This window comes from Cydia splendana, chromosome 19 (assembly GCF_910591565.1).
Source record: "Cydia splendana chromosome 19, ilCydSple1.2, whole genome shotgun sequence".
In the NCBI taxonomy this organism is placed as follows: Eukaryota; Metazoa; Arthropoda; class Insecta; order Lepidoptera; family Tortricidae; genus Cydia; species Cydia splendana.
Genome location: NC_085978.1, coordinates 3,944,315 through 3,962,236, shown reverse-complemented (window position 1 = coordinate 3,962,236; position 17,922 = coordinate 3,944,315). Strand labels below are relative to the sequence as shown.

At 48.1% G+C, this 17,922-nt stretch overlaps 1 protein-coding gene and 1 long non-coding RNA gene across 2 annotated transcripts in view; one reads left to right on the top strand and one right to left on the bottom strand.

Annotated features, from left to right (window-relative positions):
* LOC134799945 (uncharacterized) overlaps positions 1 to 14,950 on the bottom strand; it is a 280,917-nt gene extending 265,967 nt beyond the window's left edge. The window contains exon 1 of the long non-coding RNA XR_010145486.1: positions 14,834 to 14,950. This is a non-coding gene — a long non-coding RNA (uncharacterized LOC134799945). The remainder of the gene's footprint in view (positions 1 to 14,833) is intronic.
* LOC134799926 (eukaryotic translation initiation factor 4E transporter-like) overlaps positions 1 to 17,922 on the top strand; it is a 41,310-nt gene that overhangs the window by 8,904 nt on the left and 14,484 nt on the right. Inside the window, exons 4-18 of the mRNA XM_063772364.1 lie at positions 1,005 to 1,233; positions 1,905 to 2,031; positions 2,461 to 2,553; positions 2,810 to 2,878; positions 3,343 to 3,442; positions 4,177 to 4,335; positions 6,446 to 6,553; positions 7,483 to 7,594; positions 8,231 to 8,359; positions 9,043 to 9,155; positions 10,340 to 10,423; positions 10,814 to 10,927; positions 11,864 to 11,978; positions 16,122 to 16,243; positions 17,697 to 17,799. Coding sequence (XP_063628434.1) covers positions 1,005 to 1,233; positions 1,905 to 2,031; positions 2,461 to 2,553; positions 2,810 to 2,878; positions 3,343 to 3,442; positions 4,177 to 4,335; positions 6,446 to 6,553; positions 7,483 to 7,594; positions 8,231 to 8,359; positions 9,043 to 9,155; positions 10,340 to 10,423; positions 10,814 to 10,927; positions 11,864 to 11,978; positions 16,122 to 16,243; positions 17,697 to 17,799 — 1,777 coding nt within the window. The remainder of the gene's footprint in view (positions 1 to 1,004; positions 1,234 to 1,904; positions 2,032 to 2,460; positions 2,554 to 2,809; positions 2,879 to 3,342; positions 3,443 to 4,176; positions 4,336 to 6,445; positions 6,554 to 7,482; positions 7,595 to 8,230; positions 8,360 to 9,042; positions 9,156 to 10,339; positions 10,424 to 10,813; positions 10,928 to 11,863; positions 11,979 to 16,121; positions 16,244 to 17,696; positions 17,800 to 17,922) is intronic.

Below are 17,922 nucleotides of genomic sequence, written 5' to 3'. Positions count from 1 at the left end.
CCATATTAGTGACAATCAAGTATACAGCTATCTGGTAGAAAGCGGTAATCATTAAAGGGGCTCACTGATCACCAGTCCGCTGGACGATATCAGCCTGTCAGTTAAATGCAAAAGGTGACAGTTCCGAACAACTGACAGGCTGATATCGTCCGGCAGAACTGGTAATCTGTGGGCCCCTTAATATGAACTATATGGAATAGCAACTTCAGGGATCTCACTCGCTGTCCTCCACAGTACACAGGGGCGTATTTTGAAATTTGGCGCCCCGGGCCAATACGTTTTGCCGCCCCAGAAGTCAAGGAAGAAAAACAAAATACAATCCGGCATGCCGCCCCTGGGGGTAGGCATATGCCGCCCCTGGAGGTTGGCGCCCCGGGCCATGGCCCGGATGGCCCTAGGGTAAATACGCCCCTGACAGTACAATAAATAGATTTGAGAAACCTGCCCCGGTGTCAGAGTTACAGTGTTCAACGTCATTGTTTAAAGCCCCACGGTACAAGAACTTGCATGCAATATTCGGTACAGTATGGCCGATACAACTTGTATGGGAATTGCACGCTCACGTTGCAGCCGGCGTGCAGTTCCCATACAAATTGCTGTCGGGTTGCAGTCTGTCTGTACCGGCCCTAGTGAATGGATTCGGTCGATCGACCAAATACAGCAATGTAACGAAAATCGCATGCAAGTTCTTGAACCGTCTAAATGGGGCTTTATAGTAGTAGCACAGAATAAATAATAACACCAGGTACAGAAGACTCACTCTCTAACAAAACGCGTCTGTTACGATCAGGACAGATATGGCCGCTAGGTGGCGACAGCGCTACTCGCGGTTTATGGCTAGCCACCAAAATTGGTGTGGAACGGATGTACTTTTAGCTACCTGTAGCAAAGCGACAAAATCGCGGAGTGAGCCACGCCTGGTAGTAGTAGCTAATACCATATACCAGCAATAGGTAACAAAATGTAGCATTTAAAGCTTTTGTCTGATATCTCAATTATTCCAGGGAGTGTACGGTCGCGAACGCGAGCGAGAGCGTCGTTCCGCCGACCCTCGCGAGCGCGTCCGTAAGGAGAGCGAGCCGAGCAGCGGTATAGTCCTGTCTCCTCAACGGCGCTCCTTCACGAGTGGTTGTGGGGCGCCTGCTGCCGCTGCGGCTCCTCCGCCGCATGTCGCTAGGACGAGGCCGGAGTCCCCGCTGTGCCCCGCGCCCGCTCAAGCCAAGCCTGAACCAGGTATAGTGTTAACATAGTGCTGCCAACGACGTTCCTGCACGAGTGGCTGTGGGGCGCCTGCCGCGGCGGCCCCGCCTCCGCATGTGGCTAGGACGAGGCCGGAGTCCCCGCTGTGCCCCGCGCCCGCTCAAGCCAAGCCTGAACCAGGTATAGTGTTAACATAGTGCTGCCAACGACGTTCCTGCACGAGTGGCTGTGGGGCGCCTGCCGCGGCGGCCCCGCCTCCGCATGTGGCTAGGACGAGGCCGGAGTACCCGCTGTGCCCCGCGCCTGCTCAAGCCAAGCCTGAACCAGGTAGATACCATTACCAGCTCACAATTACCAATTTTATTTTCTTCACAGGCGGAGGAATTATGGATTAGTTCATATTATTCCACTGTGGGTTAAATCTTTTCATTTTTCCTTAGAAGCATGGCCTTTTCAATTCTTCGTAACGAATTATTATTGCGAATGAACTGTAACGGATGTATTGTTACTTAAAAGGCCTATATAAACGTTAATTTGGCAAATACAGGTGTTGCATGCCTCAAGACTCGGCATAGCATTGTATAGTATTGCCAACATTTTTCCATATAGGCTATAGTTGTTATCCCAGTCAGACAGAGTTGTAAAATATTACTTTAACACCTGTTTTCTGGATACTGGAAATATTAACGCCATATTTTTTACAGCGGGTCGGCGTATCGGCTCCGGGCGAATCATGGTGCGAGACGTACCGCATGCGGGCTGGGAGGAGGGCGAGTACCGGCCCAGCGAACCCTACCGGCCTCGCGAACAACACCGGCCCAACGGCGAAAGGTACGAACAACTACCAGCAGGGGCGTATTTACCCTAGGGCCATCCGGGCCATGGCCCGGGGCGCCAACCCCCAGGGGCGGCATATGGCGTCCCTGGCGGATTGCATTTTGTTTTTCTTCCTTGACTTCTGGGGCGGCGAAACGTATTGGCCCGGGGCGACAAAATTCAAAATACGCCCCTGACTACCAGTAGGGGGTAGGGGGAGGCTAGGGACTTTGACGAATCATGGTGCGGGACGTACCACATTCAGGTTGATTCGGAGTATAGATATTTATTTAATCATTTGACCGCTAAAGACCGGTTCCGCAGAGTGCTCAATGTCATGTTTTTAACAAACCTTTTCTTTTTAATTATGAATTTATTATTATTTTATTTAACAGGTCAAAATAATCCAACCTAAAAAATACATAGAAATTTCTTATGTTGCAGGTTCGAGCGACGTTCGTTTACCCGTGACTCCTACTCCTCTGATATTAAGAGGGAAAGGGAAGACCGATTCAACAACGAAAAACAGAGAGAGAGGTAAGATGTTCAACTTTGTTGATTTAAGGCCTCCCCGCACTATCGTCTCCAGAGCGTTGGGGTCTCGCCGACCCTATGGCTGCTGCTCGACGCAACGTTGGCACAACTGCGCAGCGACACCATTTTTCATAGCGCTGACTAGACGCTGACGCTCAAAAGACGCTTGTGTGAGGTCTCTCTTATATGACCGAATGTTCATTGCTGTTAAAAAAATCTTCTGTGCCTTCAATTTCTTCAACTTACGTTTGTTTCACAGGGAAGACAACCGCAGATCAGGTGGTCGCTATTCTCAACGACGTTTTGAGAAAGAAGATGAACCAGAGTGGTGAGTAAACTTTTCAATCAAAAATGAGTTGCCCTAACCTAGCTTTTATGAGACAAAATAAAAAAGGCCAGTTGGATCATTACATTGACTCTCAGTCATCGCAGTTTGCTTACATGTATGAAAAGTTTGAAAGTCCTTTATAGCAGAGGTTTGTGTAATGTGACTCCCTTTACATGTTCTATTTTTTGGACCCCTTTTAACTGCACGTAGCACTGAAATCTAGAGCCGGCAAGGTAAGCTTAAATTATACACTGAAATAGATGTCATATGGCATATATGACATCTAGTATATATACTAATCAACAGTGACCAAGTCCTTATCTTTTTCATTATTATATGACATCTATTTTAGTTTATAATTCATGTGTGACTGCTTAAATAACGCAAATCAAAAAATATTTCTGAAATAATATGATTTGTTTTCTAGTGGTAAGTTTAAATGTTATGTCTACATATGTGTGCAGGTTTAGTGGAGGGCCGACATCTCAACACGACACCATCGAGCTCCGCGGTTTCGACGAGCCCACTAAAAAAAACGGCTCGACGAGCGGCAAAGAGACTGAGGTATATACATATTGTAAAACGGTATTTGACTGTATTTAAAATAAATTATTTTACACCATGCAAGAAATAAAGCACCAAAAGATCAATATAGAAACGTAGACAGCAGTTATTTTAAGACACTATTTTTGTTTTAAAACCCGTATAAAACTATAAAAAGTAGGTGATTTGATTCTGACATCACATGCTAGTGTTTCATATAAATTCCATAGTAGCATAATCGTTTTGACAGTTCGAAAAAAGAAACTGATTTGACTAGTAGTCAAATATCCTATTATACAACCGTAGAAGTTTCGGATATACGCTAGTTTATAATAAACTAGCTTCTACCCGCGACTTCGTCTGCGTGGAATGATGATGATTGATAAAAACTACCCTGATGTCCTTTCTCGGGGCCCAAACTACATCCATACCAAGTTTTGTCAAAATCGGTTCAGCTGTTTAGGCGTGAAGACAGACAGACAGAGACATTTTCGCATTTATAATATTAATATTTATTTGTGCAGTGCATTAACCTTTTGAACGCTATATGTCATAAACAAAAACTTCACTCACACGCCAAGGTCATGGGCGCAAGGGAGCTAATGTAAACCTTACTTGAAAGTGTGAAGGTTACTTTGACAGCGTACGCCATAACGCCTATAGTTGTTCATAGCGCTGTGGGCACGACTAGTTACGTTGACTTTAGATATTCTTGGTTCAAAAGGTTATATGTCTCACTATTCCTATGTCTACAGAAATGGAACAACAACAGCGGTGCTAGATCGCCCGGCCCCGAGCGAAGCGAGCGTAACGAGCGAAACGAGCGCCCCGAGCGAGGCGAGCGGCTCGAGCGGTGGCGGAGCGAGTCCACGTCTGAACCTGCACCGATTGAAGACTCCAATGACACTAGCAATGTGAGTTTATTAATTGGTAAATGTGTACATGGCGCCCACCAGGCCCCAGGATTTTAACTAGAGATGCGCAAAACGCTTCACTGAGGTGAATAGATTGATTCATATCTTTCGCTCGCCGTGATATATATATCACTAATTTCGCTCAGTGGATCTGTAGACTATATTGTTCACGAGTGAGTAGAGAGAGATATGTCAATTAATCAGATACACACAGCCATAACTGCGACCAAGATGGCGAATCACACGATACGATCCCGCCATGCTTTCCCGACACCCTCCGAATTCTTCCGAACCGCTCCGAAATCTATTCGCATAGTCTCACTCGCTCCTCACGCTCGGCCGGCTCATTCGAATCATGAGTGGGAAAGAGCGAACAAGGAACACTGAGCGACTGAGTTACTGAGCGACTTAAATCATCAGTGATTGAGTTCAATCAAAAGATATAGTTCATTTAAATCACTCACTCGTGAACGACACGTTTAATTTTAACACATTGACCAAAGGAGCGAAATCTCTTATGGTAGAACAGTAGTAAAAGTGTCCAACAGTCAGCTGTATATAATAGTCCCAAATCTCTCCAGAGTAGCGCTAGAGTAGCTAAGGACCTATACGGTTACCATCAGTTTGTCACTGACATAAACGCCGTCGAGAACGTAATTTACTTTCTATACATCTCGCTCGCACTCGCATATTAGTGCAAACGGGACGTATAGAAAGTAAATTACGTTCTCGACGGCGTTTACGTCAGTGACAAACTGATGGTAACCGTACTAGACGTAGGCGTTATTGACGGAGTGAAGTGCGCTGTCAATGATTTGAATTTTTGTTATCAAATATTGTAGGTACCACTGACTTAATATTAGAAATAGAAACAGAGCGGAACAAAAACGTCAACAAAATGTGGGTCAGAATGACATTAGCGGCAAATTTGCATTGATGATAAAAACGCTTACGTAAATTTTGAGTCAAGATAAATGTTTTGTACGGAAAAGAACTTACTGTCGTAAGCATTAAGTGTCAAATTTGTAAACATTAGTACCAACACTGTTAAAACTTTAAGTCCGATGGCACTAAACGTAACGTCACCATTGTATTTACGTCAAACAACGTCAAACGAGAATAATGAACGAATGGAGTCCCTTTGGTACATTTTAATAGGTATTACTGAACAGAAAAACCAAAGTAATAAATGAAACAAATTAAATTTTATCGGGAGTTCAAATAAAATTAATTCATGGTAACAACCCGTGTAAGTTATCATAAAACAAAATTATTTTTAATAAGTACGTCTTTAAATACTATTTTCCTTGTGCACGGGGACATTTAGGTCGCTACTGGTACTGATTGGTTATGGTCTTTATCAAAAAAATCCTATGGTTGTCACTGTGTTCAGACAGGTTTAGCATTTACAGTTATTCGATGTAAGCCTTTATTGGTCGTGTATATGTCGGAAACAGGGAAATGGGCCGAATACACAAGTGCCGTTTTGCCTTGTTTAAAACTGCATCACCCCTATCTCTTGCTATAATAGCAGTCCACTCTGCACGTCGCATAGGTTTTCTTGGAAATCTTGAATTTAAACATAATATTATATCTTACGAATTTTATATAAAAATAAAAAAGTATTGACCTCACATCGACTCATTAGATTTTTGTTCCTTCACATCCCTTCTATGGTACTAACAAAATAATTTATTCAAAACCATGAAATTACCACCAGATTACATAAATTATGTAATGCTATCCAAAGAACTAACCGAAAGAAATACATTCCATGCTTTTTCCTTGTTTTATCATTGTTATTTTTGCATATTTTTACGGCCATTTTACGACATTGTTGACAACTTCACATTTGAGCGGTCCATACAAGACTAAACGAAAAAGTAACGTGTGATCTGTTTTAACGTTACTTTTGCGGGGCCATTTTTTGCGGCTGATTGGGTATCCAGTTCTTATTCTATATCAATGGTAGGTACGGACACTTTTTGACACATGGAGATAGTTTGCCTTACCTTTACCTTCCATACATTGACCGCCAAAGACGTCAACTGACAGTCTGTTACAGTTTGGCAAACATTGAAAGCGGTAGTAACGTGACGTTTCTTTGCAGGATAAGGATTCAGGGGTGGAGTCCAAGGCGGAGGAGCCGGCGGGCTCGCAGCCCGACTTCAACCTCGACGAGTTCCTCAAGCTGGACTCCATACCCGACGTGCTCACGGTATGTCATGACCTTTTTGCACCAGGGCCAGTTGCACCAACCACATTTGACAGACTGATCAACGTCAGCCGGCGCGCCCCGGCGCTTTACTATGAAACTTTCCATACATAAAAATTTTGCGAACTCTTAACGATACGAACAGTTTGGTGCAACCGACCCTTTATGTGGTAATACTGTTTAAGCTCTGGTTTCCTAGGATAGCGGTGCCGTAATATAGCGGCCGTTTCCATAAAAAATACTACGACATCGACATCCATATTTGGCCGTATTCTTTTGTATGGAGACGGTCGCTATATCACGGCACCGCTATCCTAGGAAAACCGAGCTTTAGCATTTTTTTAATGCTGTTGAGAGTGTGGAACTGGTTTACGTATGTTTTTTCTCCACACCAGCTGGTAAAGGCTCTCTTGATTGTTCAAAAACTAATGAAAAAAGTTGCGTTTTATCCACAAGAGTGGAAAAATAAATTAATGCAAAGTTTGAGGTATTTCCTTATATTGGTAGAATTGACTTTTTTAAATGATGATTTTGAATGATAAATATTTAATAAAATACATTTGTATTTGATTTGATATTTTACAGTTAGTATTTTCCTCTGGTTGGTGTGGTGAAAAACTTTGTGTTTCACTTGGTGCCAAAATTGTTTAACCCTCGTGCCTTGAAACCCTTGCAACGCTCAAGATTCCACTTTTCGAACCCATGGCTACGCTCGTGATTCAAATTTGGGATCTTTCGCTTGCTCGGGTATCAAAATTAGCACGAGCGGTAAAACAAATAACTTGGTACACGGCGGAAAATAGTTGATAACTCGAGATATAAAATTGAAGAAATTTGAACTTAAAATAGAATCACATAAGGTTCAAATTCCTTAAACATTTTCCCGCCCGTTATCCCGCCGTGTACGGTACAAATATACGATGTGTTTTCAGAATGGCGGCGGTGAGAGCGAAGGCGGCAGTAGATTCAGCCGCTGGTTCCGCCGCGAAAGTCCCACCAACGACTCGCGCCATTACGAGAGGCTACTCACTAATATGGTCGACGGTAACTTGTTTATATTTTTATAAATCTTTCTTTATCTGCTTTCCGTTCCACCCGTGCACTTTAGTTATGTCGGTTTATTAAATTCGTGAATTGAAGAGAAAATGGTCTTCCTGAACTACAGAATGCGCCTTTCGCGTGCCTTTCTTCAGATGTAGTGCATAATTGTTTTCCTTCGTATTTTCACGGAAACGTACGATCGTGTGTTGCTATTTCAGTCAGTCTCGGTACAAAAAGTACTGACGTTGACTAAAGTAGCATGACGAACGTTTCCGAGAAAATACGAAGGAAAACAATTAAGCACTACATCTGTAGGCTTTACGAATTTGCAATCGGCAATCGGAAATTGCCGGAATCGGTAGCGGCGCTGTCAAATTTGCAAATGTTGTTAAAGTTAAATCGATTGTTTACACTGTAAACTTTACAGTGTCAGACAAATTGTTAGAACTAAGTTTCTATAAGGAAAAAGTATGTCTCAAACTGGCCACATTTTTTATTACTTTTAATATGACAACACTAAAACAACTGTCCTTCCATAACAACGATGAATTGACCATGATGTAAAATTTACTTGAAGCTAAAATATAAGTTTCGCATCTTTTCAAAGCTGTGTTTTATTAATACACTTATCTTTTCTAGACCTAGATAACCCTGCGAGGCCGCCGGCCAGCGAGCCGAGCCACATGTTCGCGCCGATCTCCCCCGCCGCGCCGCCCTCGCTGCTGGACCTGCTGCGCCGCGCCAACGCCAACTCGGACCCGAGGCCTGGTGTGTACACGTTATATTATATCTCGGCCCGGCCACCTAGACTAAGCTACCTTTGAAGAAATATATCATTTCAAATAAAACACGCTAGCCCTGTAAGTAGTACCGAGCTACTAACAATGACGATGTATGCAGCTCGGGTGCGCGCGACTCACCTTTCGCCCCTTGCACCTCGCACGATTACCTTGTCTGGACGGTTTCGTCGAATGACTGTATTGTTTTATGTACTCTGCAACGAGGTAGGAGTTAGTCCTTATTGCTGCACCCTGCTACACATTTGGTGCTGTCCAATACATTTTTACCGTGGCATTAACTTCGCATGTTAATCCTTTGACCGATAAAGACATAAATTGACGAGCGCGGCTTCAGCCCAATATCAACCTTCGTCCATTCCGACAAGGTCACGCACGTCATGAAGCGTGACATGATAGGCATACAAAACGTTAAATATGTGCCTGACGGGATCGCCATGTGAGGTCGGACGTTGAATCAAACAAGTAGGTTCGAGTTTGGACGTATAATGGCTTAAATAACACGTACATGCACTTATATCTATGTGTTAAGGCTATGCTTGTGTGTGGGTGAGGCATAGAGCATACTATACTATTATAGATTGGACCGCGTTGGTTCCATATCGGATCCGGGGTGGTGGAATGAAACTAATTGGTTTTTATGTAATGTTGTAGAGATGAACAACGTGGGCGGCAAGATCCACAGTCTGGAGGAGCTGGAGGCGCGCCTGCGGCCGCCGCAGCCCGCGCCGCACCCCGACCACGACCTGTCCGCCTTCAAGCGACTTGTGAGTATATTACTAATGATTTGGATCCACAGAGCATAGAATACTAGAGAAAGGGCACCCGCCGTTGGCCGCATCGCAGTTGTTAGCTCAATGAGCATACACTGCCGCTAGTTCACCGTCAGGTGTTACCGAGTGTGCACGAATGCTAAGACACAGAAAATATTCCGTTTTTATCCAAAATGCCGAGTAGTGCATTGATTCATTTCCACTCCAATGGAATCACTTTTCACATGTAAATATGATAAGTACGATTTATTTCTAACGAAACAATGAATTCAACGTAATATTCCGACTTTCATCCTAATAAACTGTCCTTTCAACTCACTTCAACAATATTCAACATATTGCATTACATTGCTGCTGAACAAGTTACATTATTGCAGAACCAAGTGTTTACGCTGCAATGAATACGGTACAAAACGATAAACTCAATGACAAATTGTCTCATAGTACAGGGGACCTGCCGCGAACCACTTAGTCAAACTTCGTTCATTCGTTCGTCTATTTGCATCGTTATAACTCTTGCATATTAGAGCGAGATGCGCGAATGACTTGTGCTTTGTGTGGGGGTAAAGAACTTGCGACAGGCGAACTCAATACAAGTCGGCCGGCATGTCCGATCCTTATTTTCATATATCTGTGTTTGGATCGAACAAGTGTCCTGTTTTATAGTAAAACATTTTTGCACTGAGCTTGTTCACTTACCTGTACTAACAATGGCATTGTTTTATTACCATCCAATTATCTGCTTTTGTTCTCGTAGGCGCCAAACAGTTTACTTACAAAATAAGTTATAAGTACATTGTATGTATATTGAATTTTTAACCTTATTCCTTGTTGAATGGGGTTAAAATGGTCTAAAAAGATAATATCATATTCAATATTTTGTAAAGTCATATCCACCTTAGCCACGACAGGGAAGTAGTGTGGTGCAAAATGCAAAAAAAGTTATGTTAGCCATTATTTAGTTAGTGTATTTTGTAGTCTATTGTTTAAAGAAATAGAGTCGTTAATCTATACTAACATTTCAAGGCGGTTATAATCTGCTGTTACTACGAGGTAGTTATCCTAATTTGTGGTTTACCACTCAATGGTATTGTATTATTGAGACTCTTTGAGTAAACTAGCTCAGTTCAAAAGATTTACACTATACCATAAGTTAATATGTTGTCATTTGTGTACAGCTGGCGCAGGTGTCGGGCGGGCACGCCGTGCCGGCCGCCGAGCAGCAGCAGCGGCCGCCGCCGCAGCCCATGAGCCTATTACAGGTAATATAAAACAACGAAAACCATATTATATATACTATACATTACGTGTGAAAATGCCGGGAATAAGACCTTATTTTATATATTTTATTAATCAATCACAAAACCATAGAGAAATATAAGTATAGAAAGGGTAACTCCATTCATCAGTTTTCTTACCAAGACGCGAGTTGTTTCGTAGTCGACATCTAACTTGAAGTAGTGGTACTATCAAGTTACCCGATGACATCTGGTGGGCCAGCTTGGCGTGTCCATGGACCATTTATCTCTGAGTTAAAGTTAGAAATCTAGAATACTGCTGACGATCTTGTATTTGCAAAATAACTATTCTACAAATAATTGGATGAAAACACTGATGGAAAAAATACTTTTATAATTTAAATAAATTTCCAGATGTTGAACAAGAGCATGGAACAACAACAACAACAACAGCAGCAACAGAAAGCGCCGCCGGCGCAGCCGCACATCCCGCAGGAGTTGCTTTACAAACTGCTGCAAGTGCAACAGGTATGACATTGTGCGACTTAAGGTCTTGATGTCGCACGCCCAAGATCTAGGAAACTAAGGTGGTGCGGTGACCCATTGAAAATCAGAAGTATAGAAGTATAAGGTCGAGTCGAATGCTACAGAACCAGTCTAAAATGTGTCATCGAGATGCGTAACAAAGGCGCGTTATCGGTAGCGCACCTACAGCCTTTAGCGTTGGACTATCCCGCGCTCAGGTACCAATTAGAATAATTGAGACCCTTTTTTGCAGGTAAGCAAAACGTGCGGTTTTACTTGACAATAGACAAAGGATTAGCCGTCCGGGGCCAGTTCCGAATCGACGGACTATACTATAGTATATTGTGATACAAGTGTGCTACGTTGGTCATTACACACGAGGCGATATTGTGCGTGCGAGCTGCAAGCGAACGCGCAATAAGAAAGCCGATGTGTGTAATGACCAATGTACAAGCGTTTCATACGACGTTTTTCAACATTAAGTAAAATAACAATATCCGACTTTCAAATGTAAAGTTCGTGAGTTACAGTAACATTAATATTACGGTTTAACTCGCGCACGTCATTTTTAGGGTTCCGTACTCAAAGAATAAAAACGGGACCCTATTACTAAGACTCCGCTGTCCGTCGGTCCGTCCGTCCGTCCGTCCGCCCGTCTGTCACCAGGCTGTACTCATGAACCGTGATAGCTAAGGCAGTTGAAATTTTCACAGATGATGTATTTCTGTTGCCGCTATAACAACAAATAATAAAAAGTACGGAACTCTCGGTGGGCGAGTCCGACTCGCACTTGTCCGGTTTTTTGTAGTCATTCGCGCGACCCGTCTCCATTTCTAAGCACTAGCTGTGACTGTGGGACCTGGGCTAAAATGTAGACCTAGGTTATCTGAAACATTGACGTAAAATTGGTGAGATTGATTTGACGTTTGTTGTCGGCAGCACCAGCACCAGCAACAGCAGCAGAGCGAGATGCTGCCCCCCGCGCCGGCGCCCGGCCCCTCCCCCGCCGACCGCGAGCTGCTGCAGCGCCCCGAGGCGCAGGCCATCATACACGGTATGTATACTGCTGCCCCCCCACTCCCGGCCCCTCCCCCGCCGACCGCGAGCTGCTGCAGCGCCCCGAGGCGCAGGCCATCATACACGGTATGTATACTGCTGCCCCCCCCACGCCCGGCCCCTCCCCCGCCGACCGCGAGCTGCTGCAGCGCCCCGAGGCGCAGGCCATCATACACGGTATGTATACTGCTGCCCCCCCCACTCCCGGCCCCTCCCCCGCCGACCGCGAGCTGCTGCAGCGCCCCGAGGCGCAGGCCATCATACACGGTATGTATACTGCTGCCCCCCCACGCCCGGCCCCTCCCCCGCCGACCGCGAGCTGCTGCAGCGCCCCGAGGCGCAGGCCATCATACACGGTATGTATACTGCTGCCCCCCCTCGCCCGGCCCCTCCCCCGCCGACCGCGAGCTGCTGCAGCGCCCCGAGGCGCAGGCCATCATACACGGTATGTATACTGCTGCCCCCCCACTCCCGGCCCCTCCCCCGCCGACCGCGAGCTGCTGCAGCGCCCCGAGGCGCAGGCCATCATACACGGTATGTATACTGCTGCCCCCCCACGCCCGGCCCCTCCCCCGCCGACCGCGAGCTGCTGCAGCGCCCCGAGGCGCAGGCCATCATACACGGTATGTATACTGCTGCCCCCCCACGCCCGGCCCCTCCCCCGCCGACCGCGAGCTGCTGCAGCGCCCCGAGGCGCAGGCCATCATACACGGTATGTATACTGCTGCCCCCCCACTCCCGGCCCCTCCCCCGCCGACCGCGAGCTGCTGCAGCGCCCCGAGGCGCAGGCCATCATACACGGTATGTATACTGCTGCCCCCCCACTCCCGGCCCCTCCCCCGCCGACCGCGAGCTGCTGCAGCGCCCCGAGGCGCAGGCCATCATACACGGTATGTATACTGCTGCCCCCCCCCGCCCGGCCCCGCCCCCGCCGACCGCGAGCGGCTGCAGCGCCCCGAGGCGCAGGCCATCATACACGGTATGTATACTGCTGCCCCCCCACTCCCGGCCCCTCCCCCGCCGACCGCGAGCTGCTGCAGCGCCCCGAGGCGCAGGCCATCATACACGGTATGTATACTGCTGCCCCCCCACTCCCGGCCCCTCCCCCGCCGACCGCGAGCTGCTGCAGCGCCCCGAGGCGCAGGCCATCATACACGGTATGTATACTGCTGCCCCCCCACTCCCGGCCCCTCCCCCGCCGACCGCGAGCTGCTGCAGCGCCCCGAGGCGCAGGCCATCATACACGGTATGTATACTGCTGCCCCCCCACTCCCGGCCCCGCCCCCGCCGACCGCGAGCTGCTGCAGCGCCCCGAGGCGCAGGCCATCATACACGGTATGTATACTGCTGCCCCCCCCACTCCCGGCCCCTCCCCCGCCGACCGCGAGCTGCTGCAGCGCCCCGAGGCGCAGGCCATCATACACGGTATGTATACTGCTGCCCCCCCACTCCCGGCCCCTCCCCCGCCGACCGCGAGCTGCTGCAGCGCCCCGAGGCGCAGGCCATCATACACGGTATGTATACTGCTGCCCCCCCACGCCCGGCCCCACCCCCGCCGACCGCGAGCTGCTGCAGCGCCCCGAGGCGCAGGCCATCATACACGGTATGTATACTGCTGCCCCCCCCACTCCCGGCCCCTCCCCCCCCGACCGCGAGCTGCTGCAGCGCCCCCAGGCGCAGGCCATCATACACGGTATGTATACTGCTGCCCCCCCACTCCCGGCCCCTCCCCCGCCGACCGCGAGCTGCTGCAGCGCCCCGAGGCGCAGGCTATCATACACGGTATGTATACTGCTGCCCCCCCACTCCCGGCCCCTCCCCCGCCGACCGCGAGCTGCTGCAGCGCCCCGAGGCGCAGGCCATCATACACGGTATGTATACTGCTGCCCCCCCACGCCCGGCCCCTCCCCCGCCGACCGCGAGCTGCTGCAGCGCCCCGAGGCGCAGGCCATCATACACGGTATGTATACTGCTGCACGCCCGGCCCCTCCCCCGCCGACCGCGAGCTGCTGCAGCGCCCCGAGGCGCAGGCCATCATACACGGTATGTATACTGCTGCCCCCCCACGCCCGGCCCCTCCCCCGCCGACCGCGAGCTGCTGCAGCGCCCCGAGGCGCAGGCCATCATACACGGTATGTATACTGCTGCCCCCCCACGCCCGGCCCCTCCCCCGCCGACCGCGAGCTGCTGCAGCGCCCCGAGGCGCAGGCCATCATACACGGTATGTATACTGCTGCCCCCCCCACGCCCGGCCCCTCCCCCGCCGACCGCGAGCTGCTGCAGCGCCCCGAGGCGCAGGCCATCATACACGGTATGTATACTGCTGCCCCCCCCCGCCCGGCCCCGCCCCCGCCGACCGCGAGCTGCTGCAGCGCCCCGAGGCGCCGGCCATCATACACGGTATGTATACTGCTGCCCCCCCCACGCCCGGCCCCTCCCCCGCCGACCGCGAGCTGCTGCAGCGCCCCGAGGCGCAGGCCATCATACACGGTATGTATACTGCTGCCCCCCCACGCCCGGCCCCGCCCCCCCCGACCGCGAGCTGCGGCAGCGCCCCGAGGCGCAGGCCCTCATACACGGTATGTATACTGCTGCCCCCCCCACGCCCGGCCCCTCCCCCGCCGACCGCGAGCTGCTGCAGCGCCCCGAGGCGCAGGCCATCATACACGGTATGTATACTGCTGCCCCCCCACGCCCGGCCCCTCCCCCGCCGACCGCGAGCTGCTGCAGCGCCCCGAGGCGCAGGCCATCATACACGGTATGTATAGAGACCCTGCGCGTTGGAGGGTCTGCCATCTTGTGGCATGAATCGGAAACATATGTGCACATTTACATTGCCAAAGCAAGTGCTACCATCTACCTTTCTCGCCGGTACGTTTCCTTGTACATAGTAGGTTCTGCCATCTTGTGGGCTACATCGGAAGCATAAACGACACATTTACGCCTCGCGCCAAAAATCTGACGGCTCCTATGCTGCCCCCTGTAGTTCATGCACGGGGCCTATAGTTTGGCCCGGGACTGTCTCATTTCAAACAGACAGAAACCATCATACTGTCTTTGTCTTACGCTACTGGTACCTCTGTCGTACTAGCACCCAAAAGAAACTCAAAGAAAGGGACGAGTAAAGTTTTCCTGGCCCCAATTTCACCACGGTGACAGGTGCGACAATTGTAAAATCACTGTTGCTGACGTCACAGGCATCCATGGGCTACGGTTACCAGTTACCATCGGGCGGGCCGTATTCCTGTTTGCCACCATCATTGTTTTATTTAAAAAAACTTTATTATATCGAAAAAAAAAACAGATATTTCTCTTGCTAAGTTTATGACAATTGTCACAAGAAATTCCGACATATAACTCATTACCTGTCAATGTACCTGTATTATTTAAAAAAACTTTATTATATCGGGAAAAAATAGATACTTCTTTTGCGAAGTTTCTGACAATTGTCAAGATTTAGAAGAATTGTAGGTAATTCTTGACAGGTAATGAGTTATATGTCGGAATTTCTTGTGACAATTGTCATAAACTTAGCAAGAGAAATATCTGTTTTTTTTTCGATATAATAAAGTTTTTTTAAATAAAACAATGATGGTGGCAAACAGGAATACGGCCGGCCCGATGGTAAGCGGTAACCGTAGCCCATGGATGCCTGTGACGTCAGCAACAGTGATGTTTTACAATTGTCGCACCTGTCCCCGTGGTGAAATTGGAGCCTGGTTCTTACTGACTGACAAGTTGTGTTTGCCAAACTATTTGCGCAGCAGCGGCGGACTGAAATGCAGCCTCCATAAAAAAAAGTCTACTCTCGAGTAGATGGCATTAATATTAATATCTAACAAGTTAACACATATCAGTGAAAAAATAATGATCAAAGTCAAATGGCGTTCTAACAGTTTTAATCGTCTGTCGAAAGATGGCAGAAAATGAACTGTAGCTACATAATTTACCACGACAGTAACTCTCTATTTCAAATTCTCTTTGCTCCCCTACAATGCTCATTCCCTATACCGAAAAAATCACGTTTGAATTTAAGAGTTTTCACGCTCTTATTAAATTACTTCGTAATTGTTGAACAGTGAAGTTAAGGTTGTATATCTAGAACTGGATAAATAACTATATCTATACTGCATTTTTGTAGGTCTGAAAGCGGGCGAGATAACGGTGCAGCATTTAATGCAGCAGTTAGGAAATCCAGGCCTGCAGTCGCGCCATCGTGAGGTGCTACTCACTATACTGCGGCTTCATCAACAGCAAAGACAGGTAAGACCCTTTCATAACTTCCAAATATGTGACGTTCCACGGCAAAAGGTACCTTATGGCGGCTGGCGCTTACGTCGCATAGCGCCGCAATAATATTGGAGCGGCGTTAATAATAGCGTAAGCGCCAACCGCCATAAGGTTCCGTTACCCGTGGGACGTCACTTATGAGTACAGAATAAATAATAGTACTAGGTACAGAAGACTCGCTCTCTAACAAAACGCGTCTGTTACGATTAGGACAGATATGACCGCAAGGTGGCGACAGCGCCACGCGCGGCCTGTGGCTAGCCACCAAAATTGGTGTGGGACGGATGTACTTGTAGCTACTTTTTGCGACGCGACGAAATCGCGGAGTGAGCCACGCCTGGTATGAGTTCTTATTCCTTCCTGCCGGCCTAGCCAAGGCTACAACCGCTATCGCTTCGACAACGAAAAGCATTATGTCTCTCTATCACTCTTCCATATTAGTGTGACAGTGACAGTTGCGTTTCGATCGCTACGGAGCGTAAGCGATTGGCATCTTGGCTACGCGGCCTGTTGCGCACATCTCTGCTTTTGCTCCAGACTAGTCATCTTCCTCGCGTTGTCCCGGCTTTTTGCCACGGCTCATGGGAGCCTGGGGTCCGCTTGACAACTAATCCCGAGAATTGGCGTAGGCACTAGTTTTTACGAAAGTGACTGCCATCTGACCTTCCAACCCAGAGGGGAAACTAGGCCTTGTATTCTATATCTCACGATGTATTGCCATATTGTTAGGGGCTGTCCATAAATTACGTCATCGTTTTTGACGATTTTCGACCCCCCCCCAAAATCCTCATCCAAAAATCATGCTTCGAATGACCCCGTTTCCTCCTACGTCATGCTACCATCATCCGATGTCCAGACCCCCCCCCCCCTAATTTGAAATGACGTAATTTATGAATAGCCCCTATAGAAGCGTTTCGTCAGTAAAGTGCGGGTGTCAGACTTGGACCATCATTTGTGACTTTTGTATTGATTTAACACAATGGGTCCTATACAGACATTTGATCCTCAATACAAACCTGATCGATTGATACCATTCATAAAAAAACCGGGCAAGTGCGAGTCGGACTCGCGCACGAAGGGTTCCGTACCATAATGCAAAAAAAAAGCAAAAAAAAAAAAACGGTCACCCATCCAAATACTGACCACTCCCGACGTTGCTTAACTTTGGTCAAAAATCACGTTTGTTGTATGGGAGCCCCATTTAAATCTTTATTTTATTCTGTTTTTAGTATTTGTTGTTATAGCGGCAACAGAAATACATCATCTGTGAAAATTTCAACTGTCTAGCTATCACGGTTCGTGAGATACAGCCTGGTGACAGACGGACGGACGGACGGACGGACAGCGAAGTCTTAGTAATAGGGTCCCGTTTTACCCTTTGGGTACGGAACCCTAAAAATTGTCAAATACCTTATTCTGTTTGCAGCAACAGATGGGCGGGTCTCCGCTGCCGGGCGTGGGCGCGGCGCCGCACCTGGTGGTGCCGCCGCTGCACCAGCCCCTGCGCCTGTCGCCGCTGCCGCATCCGAGTACGTACAGTTGTTGTGTCTCAACCATAGAGGGTCATTGCGCTAGTTTCCGTCCATGCTCTAGTTTTCGTCCACTTGACGGATTAGCAAATAATATATTTCTTTTTTATATTACTTGTGAAA